This window comes from Convolutriloba macropyga, chromosome 5 (genome assembly GCF_964194025.1).
Source record: "Convolutriloba macropyga chromosome 5, txConMacr16.3, whole genome shotgun sequence".
Classification (NCBI taxonomy): Eukaryota; Metazoa; Xenacoelomorpha; order Acoela; family Convolutidae; genus Convolutriloba; species Convolutriloba macropyga.
Window position 1 is genome coordinate 25,077,569 of NC_134472.1, and position 13,696 is coordinate 25,091,264.

At 35.2% G+C, this 13,696-nt stretch overlaps 1 protein-coding gene across 6 annotated transcripts in view; it reads right to left on the minus strand.

The window, feature by feature from the left end:
- Window positions 1-3,416: 3,416 nt before the first annotated feature.
- LOC142339898 (uncharacterized) overlaps window positions 3,417-13,696 on the minus strand; it is a 61,281-nt gene continuing 51,001 nt past the window's right edge. For all 6 annotated transcript variants that reach the window (XM_075390235.1, XM_075390233.1, XM_075390231.1 and 3 more), the window contains exon 6: window positions 3,417-3,987. In XM_075390235.1, coding sequence (XP_075246350.1) covers window positions 3,799-3,987 — 189 coding nt within the window. In that variant the 3' untranslated portion in view covers window positions 3,417-3,798. The remainder of the gene's footprint in view (window positions 3,988-13,696) is intronic.

The following is a 13,696-nucleotide window of genomic DNA, read 5'->3' on the forward strand; positions in this document are numbered from 1 at the left end:
TCTGGGTTGGTAGAGTGTAACATAAAATGAATTTCTGTAATAGGCTGTCTAGAAAAAAATTTATTTATCAGAGAGAATATTTTAAAGTTAGCGAACAACGCATTTTAAATATAGTGGATATTAATCGGGTCAGGTATTTGTTCAATTCCAACAAAGTTTTGTATGGGCCATTCAAAGTGACCTTAAAGTCTGACGGAAAAAGAGTTGTTTGTGTATATGGCCTGGGTGACGAAGAAATGTGTTTTAAGTGTTGCTTGGTTTTTCTTAAAATATGTGAAAAGTGATCATGTAAAAATGCTTTAGGCGTTTGGATTTTTTTGCGCTCTCCCTCCCTCTCTCCCCGCTCTTGCACTCTCTCCGGTCGCCTCTCGGTCGTCTCGCTGTCGTCTTTCACTCGTCATTGGCGCGTCTCTTTCGTTTGTCTCTCGCGTTCTTTCACTCGGTTGCCTAATGTTTTGAGTCCATGTATATGTGTTTGATGTGATGTTATATGTTTATCTTGATTTCAGAAATCTAGAGTGAACTTTTAAAAAACTCAGATCGTTACAATTTCACATTATTTTTAATATTTGGTCAGGTACCGGTAATATGTTCATGTACCGCACGCTGCCCGTACCCCAAGATGTGCAGATACCTCAAAAAACGATAAACATAACCGAATAACGTCGGGCAAATTGCTCTCAAACGACCGGCGAGCGGTTGGTTTCTTCAGTAGCTAGCCACGGTTTAGTGAGGCTAGGCTAGCTTTAGCTTAAATGGAGGCGTGTGAGTTGAGCGCAGGGGGATAGTGCACGGGGCGGGGGTTGTTGATCGTGTCGGAGGCATCAGTGGGGGGGGGGGTGCACCGATTGGATAGGGTCATTGACAGCACGAGGTCCTTACTGGCTGAACGATGTGCGTGGTAGGAATAGGTGGCTGAAGTAAGCGGGACCGATGAAGTCTTGTTGATTTTATTTTTAAGGACAAAAAATTTCTATTTAAATTCTTTGTCACAAAATCTGGCTAAATATTTCAAAATCCAGACTTTTTCCTCAAAAACAGCACGAAACAAGTTTCTTCAGTCCACTTTGATTACATTTGCAGGAAGTGCACAACCAAATACCACTAACACAATCAATGTAGATTCCAAAGGGGCAATTTCTACTTCAACTTCCGTTGAGATTGCTCTGTAATTGAAACTTTGCCGTTTTTTGCTAACTTTACTCGTTGATTATCAAAAACGCAGCATTTGTTTTTGATTATTTAACTAACAAAATATCTATATCTGACATTCGAAAAGTTAGGTGTTCTGAATGGACAAACAACATTAGCAGGGCTAGTTTTGGACCAATCTTGGACTCTTACAGTCCAAAAATAATTTGGATTGTAATTAGTCGGTCTTTTTTTTTTAAAAAAATTGATCTTTTTTTATGTTAAGTAAAAACAGAACATTTCAAATGAAAGCTTACTAGTGACAGGTTCAATTGGCTCTCTAATCAGCTCCACATTAATGTATCTAATTTGTTACTTGAAAGCTTATGGTCGTTTTGACTTTTAAAAATATCTGATTTTTAAATAAAAAATTGCTTATTGAACTTTGCCTCCATTTTTTTCTAACAATTTGTTGCTAAGTGTCATTAATGAAAGAATGCTTCTTCTTTCTACTGAATTCAAGTTCAATCATTATTGAGGTTTTACGCCTCAAATTTTGGTTTTCTGGCTTTGATACTACTAGATTTTACATTTTCTAAATTTAAGCTTTTTGCCCATTTTTCATGTCTTCTGTTTTTGTCGCATTATCACGTTATACACTACTTTCTCGAAGAATTTAATTGAATTTTTTAACTTTGTTTTTAACTGTCGTTTTTACTTTGTCTTTTTAGTTGTATGAAATATCCTGTGCAAGGACCCCTCTTATTGTTTTTCAAGGACGAAAAGATGAGACGATATTCTGATTTTAGTAGATAGCTGATGGCTTTCATGACTTTGAAAACACTTGTTTTCCAAGATTTAAAAAAAATATATTAAACTCGCAATTTGGTTCCCTTTATTGTCTGTTTGTTACCTAGTCTCGTTAATTAAAGGCCATATATAAAACTATTGTTGTCAAAAGAAGGTGTCAAATCGATTGGTGTCACAAAATCTAATGTTTTTAAGGAATTCGTTATGCCTTTACTGGCTTCGACACAGATTCTTCACAAAAAAATTCATTGATGATTTTTGTCATATTTGACGTTCTTTTTACAGACGTAAGACATATTCAGGATTTTGCAAGTCTCAGGGGCTTCCTTTGGAAGAATAAACGAACCTATTTAATTATTTCATTTTGTAATTAATGGCTTTCATGTCTTTGGAAATAATTTTTTTTTCGAAAAAAAAACAAGTGTTACATAAGCTTGCCTTTTCCCCTTTTTTGTCTACATGTTAACTAGTTTCATTAATGAGAGGTCACATAATACATTATCAGTGTTCGAAGAAGGTGCAGTCGAACAGAGTTTGGGGGCAAAATAATGGCTTTACGGCTTCGAAAGCGTTTTCTGGCAAGTTTTAATTGATTTTTTGTTTGTTGTTTATTTGTTGTTCAATAAACAATAAACAATGTAATACCGACAGTTTTTAATCCCCGTCTAAAGAAGCATTGGCATTTGTAAACCTATGGGTCATTTTAGTTGATTTCTAAGGGTTTAACTTTGAATTTAATTGTTTGTAATAATCATAACCGAATTTTTCAACTTTACTCTTTTTGTTCTTTTTTGTCTAACTGTTACCAAGCCTTATTATGGACTGGTCCCATATCTTTTCTGCCGAATTACAAGTTACTTTGTTTAGTTGCAGTTTTATCTGACTATATTATGACCTTGTTTTTAAGTTTTGTTTTTTAGAACGGACAAAGTTTTCGATGTAATTAATTTTTGTTGTTGTTGTTAGATTTTGCTGTTCGTCTTGACTCGCTTTCTTAGTATCGGCATATCTCAATAATTTAATGCATCATTTTTTACTCCACTGAGTTATTTGCTTTGGAGGCTATCATTTCGTTCATACAATTTCGTACAATTTTTTTTTGAAAAATACTGGAATGGTTGGGTTTTTCTATCTGTTCTGCATTTGCTGGAGAATTATGTCAAAATTGTGGATGAGCGGGGTCGGAACCTTATGTGCGATCGCACATTACCGAGCCTCCTTATTCCTTTGAGTACTGATTTGAATAGATTTTTTCCCATTTTGAGATTTTAGGGGAGCCGTGCTGATTTTATATTTGTTGTCATATTCTCTTGGGTCGATGCCAAAATTTTGAATCTCAAAACTAAATCATAATTCCATGAGAATGGAATTGGAATTGTTCTTACATTATTAAACCAATTACAAACAATTTAAAAAACTGTGGACTTTATCTAACCGTTTAGCTATTTAATCAAGGAAACATGCAATTGACCGCTGCATTAGGAACATTTGAAAACTTCCACTTTCAAGCAAAAATTCTTTTGGAAAATTTCCAACTAAGTGCTGTGCAAATAAATCAGTTAAAAGTTTATTAGGAATCCATTATAGAAAACTTTGTCAATTTCACATAAGAGTATTTTGAACAACATTTTGAAATTTATTTTCAACTTTCTGTGCGCGCAGATTGACATTATACATCTTTATTTTTTTGATATATTGATACTGGAAGCCGTGCTTTGATTTTTTGAAACGAGTATTAGCATTAATGCATTCTGACTAATGATATTTCAATTGTAGATTGTGGAGGGGTAAGGGAAGATGTCACAAATAAGTTCCATCTCAATTGTTTGTTTGTTTGCTTGTTTATATATTTGTTTATTAATATGCGGATTTGAGGATCAAGTATCCGTCGTCTATTTCGAACTCATCATCTTGCAACTCGAGATCTCTGGCCTTGAGTTTCGTGGCGAAGTCAGCCCACTGAATGTACATAGCCACAATCAAAAGGAGGAACGACCACCACCCGAAGTAGTATCCCCATGTCAGATGGTAGCTCCCATCTCCAATCTGCATAATGTAAGAAAAGCTTGCACTGATTATCGATATAGACCCCCTCACTTAAAATTAGAGAACCCAGGGTATGATTTCATCGGTCAATAAAACTTCGAGGCAGAGAACTTAGTTTGAAAGATTCAACTTAAAGAAGTGCAAGTCTAATTTTTTGTCCCGAACTTAGTTTCCTATAGGATACTAAGTTTAGGACAAAAAATTAGACTTTCACTTTAAGTCTTAAGTTCAATCTTTCAAACTAAGAAATCTAACTTTTGACATTCGAATCAAACCGCTATAAATAATCAGCCGTTTCGCTCCTGCAAACGGAGAAGTTTGGTTGATTTCAACTTCTGTATATTGTCAACAAGAAAACTTATCTTTTAACAATCTGCAAATTACACTCTTAACTTCATTTTCAAATGCAATTCAACACTCGTACCCTTTGGTTCTCTGAATACGTTCTCCAACCGTGTGGCAGTATTCATCAAAAGCTTTCCGTAGAAAAATCAGTTATGCAATAGTTAGACCCCAATTTCGCTGTTAAAGAAAATCAACAATAACGTTAGGCTCGATCACTAATTTTGAAAGTTGATGCAAGAAAGCAAGAAGTCATTATTTCATACTTTCTCAAGCGTCCCACTTTTGTTTTCAAAATTTCACGTTTCATATCACACTAGACTTTGAACTTAATCAGTTTTTCGCTCACTTTTCACACATGTCTCGAAGAATTCAACCTTGCAAAATGGTATAAAATGAGCGATCAACTGAGCAAACTTCATGGAAAAATTTTTGGAAGCCCTAAGGCATGCTTCTAGGAAAATTTTCTGGAAAGCCCAATTTTTTCTCATGAGACAAAGCATACACTTTTCAAAGATAATTAAATGGGATAATTGAACTTCGGTAAAGAGGACATTTTAAGGTCTATAATTGAGTCAATATAAAACATTTTCATAAATTGCTCATTTTTCTAAAAACCATAAAGAGTGACAATGAGAGTGACACAACAGAGCCGGCTGACGACCTCTGCGATTCATTCTTTCCTAAAATATCAAGGAACTCAGAAAAAAATAATATTTGGGTTGAACGGTTATTCAATTGTTGGATTGATTCGCTGCACGACAATTGCAATGTTACTATAAATTTTACCCTCTTTGAGTTTTGAACAGCAAAATTGGGGTCTAAATAAGTTAGATTATAGTTCTGGGAAGCCTTCGGCAATTCGAGCTCTGCCTCAGGCGCAAGGGCCCTCGGCTTTGAGCTCTAATTGCCTTAGGCTTCCCACAACTATACTCTAACATATACTTAGAGAACCATTTTGCATGTACGAATTGGTTAGTGTACGGAGCACAGTTGAGACGAGGCGAAGCTGAGCTGAGAGTAAATCCGAAAATAATTGATGAGACATCTAAATTAGTTCTCTAATTGTTTTAGAACGCCTATCAAAATAGGCGAGAGGTAGTGAATTTTCAAAGCCAACTTTTTTTGGTAACACTGAAGGAAACAATTGATGAACACTGCTATGCTAAAACAAAAATTTATCAAACTAGGACGTTCAAAGCATCACTCAAAACAACAAAACAAGGTGATTTCATAATCTCATAATTTTCTTATATTTCAAAATTTTTACCGAAAGAGGAGAATGAAAGGATGAGCAGCGTGAATTCAAATAAAAAAGTGACAGGACAGCGCTTTTCATAGGAACAAAATTGTTCAGATTCTGGTGTCTAACAATCATCAGAATCTCATGTTTTCTCCAAAAAATTCTTGCTCTTGAAAAACAAAGATTGCAGTTATGGTTGGTTAAATCTAAAGTAATTGCTGCACTAAAGGTCACTTCAGCCTGACTAAAAAATACAATTGTTTAATTGATTCTTGTTTTTTTAGAAAGCACGGTGCTACGTAAAAAAACATACTATGTGAAGTGTGAAGCTTCCTGTTGGCTCAATTCATTGAGGCATCACAACAAAACTGACTAAAGTTTGCTATTTTAATTTTGAATTTTGATTATTTGAGTTTCAGAAAAATTACAAAATAATAGAACAGTATACATAATTTTATATTCCCCTCTTGAATTACCCAGAAACAAGATTTCGGGAGCACAAAAGCAAAGAAACTCAAGTCAATCAAAGCAGGTTGAAAAAATCACTCCACAAAATGTCAAGGTTCCCAAAAGTTACTCATAAGTAAAGCAACGAAGCAACTAATTTTCCATCAGGAGACTTTCTTTCTTTTGTAATATTCTTATATTACTTGTCTTAGAGATTTATCCTAGAGGACGAAAAAAGTATTATAGTACCATTAAAGCTGTTTATTGTTCTGTTAGAGTACTGATAAACGTTTGTATAGGGATGATCAGAAATGAATTTCCTGGTTGCAAATGTGGGTTATTAACAATAGCACAAAAAATGAAGGCATTAAGTGTTAAAAAACTACTATCAAATTCAAGCCTGTCCTTGAACAAAAATATCCGATCATAAAATATTCGCCAATAAGATGACTGTTTTTCAATGGGCAAAATAAATCTACAGTTGGGATCTGTGGGATCTGCTAGTAATTTTTAATGCAAGAGAGAGAGAGAGAGAGAGAGAGAGAGAGAGAGAGAGCGAGAGGAGAGAGAGAGAGAGAGAGAGAGAGAGAGAGAGAGAGAGAGAGAGAGAGAGAGAGAGAGAGAGAGAGAGAGAGTCAGGAGAGAGAAAGATCATTAGTTTGTTCACTTAAGCACATTGAAACTAAATAATTCGCCCAGAAAAAAGATTTTCTGAATTGATCGCGTGCAAATAAACAGTTTATAATTCAGTTGTATGCACGGAAGATCTCCCCTTATGACTTAGTATGACTTCTATGATGAAAAATTTCCAATTTGTTTTCGTGAGCACAAAAGCATTATTTCGACAATTTTCATATTGCTTATACATTCATGTAATGTTTTCATGCTAGGTGAAATTTCATTCATGATATTAGTATATCTGCATAAAACCATTCTTTAAAACTATATATAATATCGTAATTAGTAGGAATTATCTATGACTTTGTACAATTGCTAAATATCCAAAATGGTACAATTTAGTGGCAAAAACTAGATAAATTGATATTAACGCTTACAATTAACTTCTCCTTCAATGATGGTTTACCGCCATAAAGCAAGGTTGATATCTGCCAACAATTTGTAAAACTAACGTGGAAGTCGAGTAAAATACTATTGTAAAAATCCCTGGATTTTTTCCGTTTGTGCCCACAGCTTAGTGGGTGCATTTAATTTGCACCTCCAGACGCACGTGCTATATTTTTACATGATGATCTGCTATGTAACGGCACGTGCTCTGTGACCGGGGGAGCATGACGTACTGGGGGGGGGGCACAAACGGAAAAGATCCAAATCCTTTATTGGATGTGCAACCAAACACTGTGAAACCAAACACTGTGAAACTAATGAAATAATATTTACAATTGAGAGATAATGGAGTGTATGTTGAACTGCTACCTACATCTCCCCTGCCAGCCGTTATCATTTTTTGCGCTAAACAAGCTCTTTATCTCAACTGCTGCTCAAGCAAGTTATAACCCATTGCTTTTGGATTTATTTCTCAGCAAGCTGAGTTCCAAGCAAATTTTCGGCGGCCTGTAACTCATCGTATGAGCAATAAAGATGACAGTCCAAAGAAACCCATTAATTTCCTGCTTGGATGATCGAAAGGCAGTTCTTGAATGTTCCTGGAGCCGTATTCAACAAGACGATGACCGTGGAGAGCTCCTCGTGAACGCAAGTGAAGTATAGGTTTGAACATATCTGGAAGCATAGGTTTGAAATAACTAGTACTTTTCTGTCTAATAATAAAATTAATTTTGTTTTCTGATTGATTGTTTCTTCAATGAACAAACGACCAAATTAGACGTCTCGCAAATCTGCATTGGAAGTCCTTGACGTCATCTGGCTTCTCGAGGACATTACCACCAGAGAAATCACACGGACTTTCAGAGGCTCCGACAGCACCACTAGTTGACGCGAGGGTAAGAGCGCTTCATTTAAATCAAATAGACCTGTTGGAAAGATCATGCGGAACATTTGAGTTTCACTGCAGGGAATTAAATTCGTTTTACTGTTGTTTTTGTAAAAATACGATATCCTGGGTCGAGGTGTCACTGCTAAAAATCGCTAAAAGATGTAAGATTTGCGGTGAATTTGTGTAAAAGTGTAAGATTTGCGTTCAATGCGATGAATGCGGTGAAAAAAAACTTTTAAGCGGTGAAATTTTTTTTCAGCGCCTAAGCGGTGAAAGAAAATTTTTCACCGCTACAAGCAGGATGCGGTGAAAAAAATTTTGGGTCTTTCCCATTATAGCCCCCCCCATGAAAATATAGCCCCCCCCATTATGGTATATTTACCATGATTGGGGGGGCTATAGGTTATCTGACCACCAAGCTGGGGGGGGGGGGCTATAATGGGAAAGACCCAAAATTCACCGCAAAATTCAACGCAATTCTTACAAAAATTCACCGCTTTCAGCGCATTCAACGCTAAAAGATGCGGGCGCTTTGCGGTGAAAAAAGTTTTTTTTTCACCGCTATTTACCGCTAATCTTACATTATTTTTTGTCAAAACCTCGACCCGGGATGAAATTTTGAATAATTAGTACTTTTCTGTCTACAGTGTTGTCAAAAATAACATAATTAAATTAATTTTCTTTTGAATAAAAACGTTGAGATATTTTAAGGTTGAAAAATAAGTAATAAGGCTCTTTGACTTGGCAACTTCAGCAAAACATATAAACTTTTTGGAAAAATACTTTTAAGCGCGTCTCATTTTCGGCATCTCATGCCCCCCCCCCCCCCCCCCCCCCAGTGTTCTTTCAGAATGGTCATTCACAAATCATTTTAATCAAAGTGCTTGAGCTGAAGAAGTAGGAAAAAATCATGCTTTTGAATTTAAGAACTATTTCATTTGGAATTATTCTAAAGTTCAAAGTTCAAAATTAGAACTTAACAAGCTGGACTCCCCGGGAGGAGGTTTCACCCCTATTTCACCCCTAATTAGCGGGGATTAGGGTGTAATCCATTTTCCACTCTTATTTACCGGGGAAAAGAGTGTAAGAGTGGAATTTGAAGAAATTACACTGTTATTACACTCTTTTGTACACTCTTTTTACACTCTTAGAAAGAGTGTAATTAAGGGTGGAATGATAAAAGATTACACCCTTTTTTCCACCCTTATGAAAAGAATCAATTATTTTTACACTCTTATTTTTACACTCTAGAAAGAGTGTAATTAAGGGTGGAATGATAAAAGATTACACCTTTTTTTCCACCCTTATGAAAAGAATCAATTATTCTACACTCTTATTTTTACACTCTAGAAAGAGTGTAATTAAGGGTGGAATGATAAAAGAGTACACCCTTTTTTCCACCCTTATGAAAAGAATCAATTACTTTTACACTTTTACACCCTTTTTATTTCTAGAGTGTAATTTAAAGTTGGTGATAAAATTAAAAGTTCGGACTGACCGAACTAATTTGGACAAGTTTTTACCTAGTTCCAAAAAAAGTATCTGAATTTTTTCTATCACCGAACATTGTTTTGGTGACCAAATCGTCAGTTTTAGTCCAATTGTGCTCATTTTTGGTTTGCAGGCTCCAATTTAAATATAATTGAGGATGAAAAAAAATGGACTGAGCAAACCATTTTGGACACGTTTTCAATTACTTCCAAAAAAGTATCCGCGCTCGATGAGGCTTAACTTTTTCGACCACCGAACATTGTTTTGGAGTCGAAATCGTCAATTTTAGTCCAATTGTGCTCATTTTTGGTGGGTATGCTCCACTTTAGCAACAATTGGTGATAAAATTAAAAGTTCGGACTGACCGAACTAATTTGGACAAGTTTTTACCTAGTTCCAAAAAAGTATCTAAATTTTTTCTATCACCGAACATTGTTTTGGTGACCAAATCGTCAATTTTACTCCAATTGCTTGTGCTCATTTTTGGTTTGCAGGGTCCAATTTAGACATAATTAAGGATGAAATAAAAAAAAATGGACCGAGCAAACTATTTTGAACACATTCTCAATTACTTCCAAAAAAGTATCCGCGCTCGATGAGGCTTAACTTTTTCGATCACCGAACATTGTTTTGGACATGAAATCGTTAATTTTTGTCCAATTTTGCTCATTTTTGGTAGGTATACTCCACTTTAGCCACAATTGGTGATAAATTTAAAAGTTTGGACTGACCGATCTAATTTGGACAAGTTTTTACCTAGTTCCAAAAAAAAATCTGAATTTTTTCTATCACCGAACATTGTTTTGGTGGCCAAATCATCAATTTTAGTCCAATTGTGCTCATTTTTGGTGTACAGGCTACAATATAGACATAATTGAGGATGAAATAAAAAAATTGGACTGAGCAAACCATTTTGGACACGTTTTCAATTACTTCAAAAAAAGTATCAGCGCTCGATGAGGCTTAACTTTTTCGATCACCGAACATTGTTTTGGACACGAAATCGTCAATTTTAGTCCAATTGGGCTGATTTTGGAGGGGATGCTCCAATTTAGCCACAATTGGTGATAAAATTAAAAATTCGGACTGACCGAACTAATTTGGACAAGTTTTTACCTAGTTCCAAAAAAAGTATCTGAATTTTTTCTATCACCGAACATTGTTTTGGTGACCAAATCGTCAATTTTAGTCCAATTGTGCTCATTTTTGGTTTGTAGGGTCCAATTTAGACATAATTAAGGATGAAATAAAAAAAAATGGACTGAGCAAACTATTTTGGACACGTTCTCAATTACTTCCAAAAAAGTATCCGCGCTCGATGAGGCTTAACTTTTTCGATCACCGAACATTGTTTTGGACACGAAATCGTCAATTTTTGTCCAATTGTGCTCATTTTTGGTAGGTATACTCCACTTTAGCCACAATTGGTGATAAAATTAAAAGTTCGGACTGACCGGACTAATTTGGACAAGTTTTTACCTAGTTCCAAAAAAAAGTCTGAATTTTTTCTATCACCGAACACTGTTTTGGTGGCCAAATCATCAATTTTAGTCCAATTGCGCTCATTTTTGGTGTACAGGCTACAATATATACATAATTGAGGATGAAATAAAAAAAATGGACTGAGCAAACCGTTTTGGACAAGTTTTCATTTACTTCCAAAAAAGTATCCGCGCTCGATGAGGCTTAACTTTTTCGATCACCGAACATTGTTTCGGACACGAAATCGTCAATTTTAGTCCAATTGTGCTCATTTTTGGTGGGTATGCTCCACTTTAGCCACAATTGGTGATAAAATTAAAAGTTTGGACTGACCGAACTAATTTGGACAAGTTTTTACCTAGTTCCAAAAAAGTATCTGAATTTTTTCTATCACCGAACATTGTTTTGGTGACCAAATCGTCAATTTTAGTCCAATTGTGCTCATTTTTGGTGGGTATGCTCCACTTTAGCCACAATTGGTGATAAAAATAAAAGTTTGGACTGACCGAACTAATTTGGACAAGTTTTTACCTAGTTCCAAAAAAGTATCTGAATTTTTTCTATCACCGAACATTGTTTTGGTGACCAAATCGTCAATTTAAGTCCAATTGTGCTCATTTTTGGTTTGCAGGGTCCAATTTAGACATAAATAAGGATGAAATAAAAAAATGGACTGAGCAAACTACTTTGGACACGTTCTCAATTACTTCCAAAAAAGTATCCGCGCTCGATGAGGCTTAACTTTTTCGATCACCGAACATTGTTTTGGACACGAAATCGTCAATTTTTGTCCAATTTTGCTCATTTTTGGTAGGTATACTCCACTTTAGCCACAATTGGTGATAAATTTAAAAGTTTGGACTGACCGATCTAATTTGGACAAGTTTTTACCTAGTTCCAAAAAAAAATCTGAATTTTTTCTATCACCGAACATTGTTTTGGTGGCCAAATCATCAATTTTAGTCCAATTGTGCTCATTTTTGGTGGGTATACTCCACTTTAGCCACAATTGGTGATAAAATTAAAAGTTTGGACTGACCGAACTAATTTGGACAAGTTTTACCTAGTTCCAAAAAAAAATCTGAATTTTTTCTATCACCGAACATTGTTTTGGTGACCAAATCATCAATTTTAGTCTAATTGTGCTCATTTTTGGTGTACAGGCTACAATATAGACATAATTGAGGATGAAATAAAAAAAATGGACTGAGCAAACCGTTTTGGACAAGTTTTCATTTACTTCCAAAAAAGTATCCGCGCTCGATGAGGCTTAACTTTTTCGATCACCGAACATTGTTTCGGACACCAAATCGTCAATTTTAGTCCAATTGTGCTCATTTTTGGTGGGTATGCTCCACTTTAGCCACAATTGGTGATAAAATTAAAAGTTTGGACTGACCGAACTAATTTGGACAAGTTTTTACCTAGTTCCAAAAAAGTATCTGAATTTTTTCTATCACCGAACATTGTTTTGGTGACCAAATCGTCAATTTTAGTCCAATTGTGCTCATTTTTGGTGGGTATGCTCCACTTTAGCCACAATTGGTGATAAAATTAAAAGTTTGGACTGACCGAACTAATTTGGACAAGTTTTTACCTAGTTCCAAAAAAGTATCTAAATTTTTTCTATCACCGAACATTGTTTTGGTGACCAAATCGTCAATTTAAGTCCAATTGTGCTCATTTTTGGTTTGCAGGGTCCAATTTAGACATAAATAAGGATGAAATAAAAAAATGGACTGAGCAAACTACTTTGGACACGTTCTCAATTACTTCCAAAAAAGTATCCGCGCTCGATGAGGCTTAACTTTTTCGATCACCGAACATTGTTTTGGACACGAAATCGTCAATTTTTGTCCAATTGTGCTCATTTTTGGTGGGTATACTCCACTTTAGCCACAATTGGTGATAAAATTAAAAGTTTGGACTGACCGAACTAATTTGGACAAGTTTTACCTAGTTCCAAAAAAAAATCTGAATTTTTTCTATCACCGAACATTGTTTTGGTGACCAAATCATCAATTTTAGTCCAATTGTGCTCATTTTTGGTGTACAGGCTACAATATAGACATAATTGAGGATGAAATAAAAAAAATGGACTGATCAAACCGTTTTGGACAAGTTTTCAATTACTTCCAAAAAAGTATCCGCGCTCGATGAGGCTTAACTTTTTCGATCACCGAACATTGTTTTGGACACGAAATCGTCAATTTTAGTCCAATTGTGCTCAGTTTTGGTGGGTTTGCTCCACTTTAGCCACAATGGGTGATGAAATTAAAAATTTGGACTGACCGAACTAATTTGGACAAGTTTTAACCTAGTTCCAAAAAAGTATCTGAATTTTTTCTATCACCGAACATTGTTTTGGTGACCAAATCATCAATTTCAGTCCAATTGTGCTCATTTTTGGTGTGCAGGCTACAATTTAGACATAATTGAGGATGAAATAAAAAAAATGGACTGAGCAAACCATTTTGGACAAGTTTTCAATTACTTCCAAAAAAGTATCCGCGCTCGATGAGGCTTAACTTTTTCGATCACCGAACATTGTTTTGGACACGAAAACGTCAATTTTAGTTCAATTGTGCTCATTTTTGGTGGGCATGCTCCACTTCAGCCACAATTTAGAACGTTTGAAAATAGTAGTTAGCAATATCTCAATTTGTATACAAAATTTCAACGAACTCTCTAATTAGGTGAAGAAAATTTCAAACTTCTTGAAAAACGTTTGTTAATATCTTTTTGAAGAA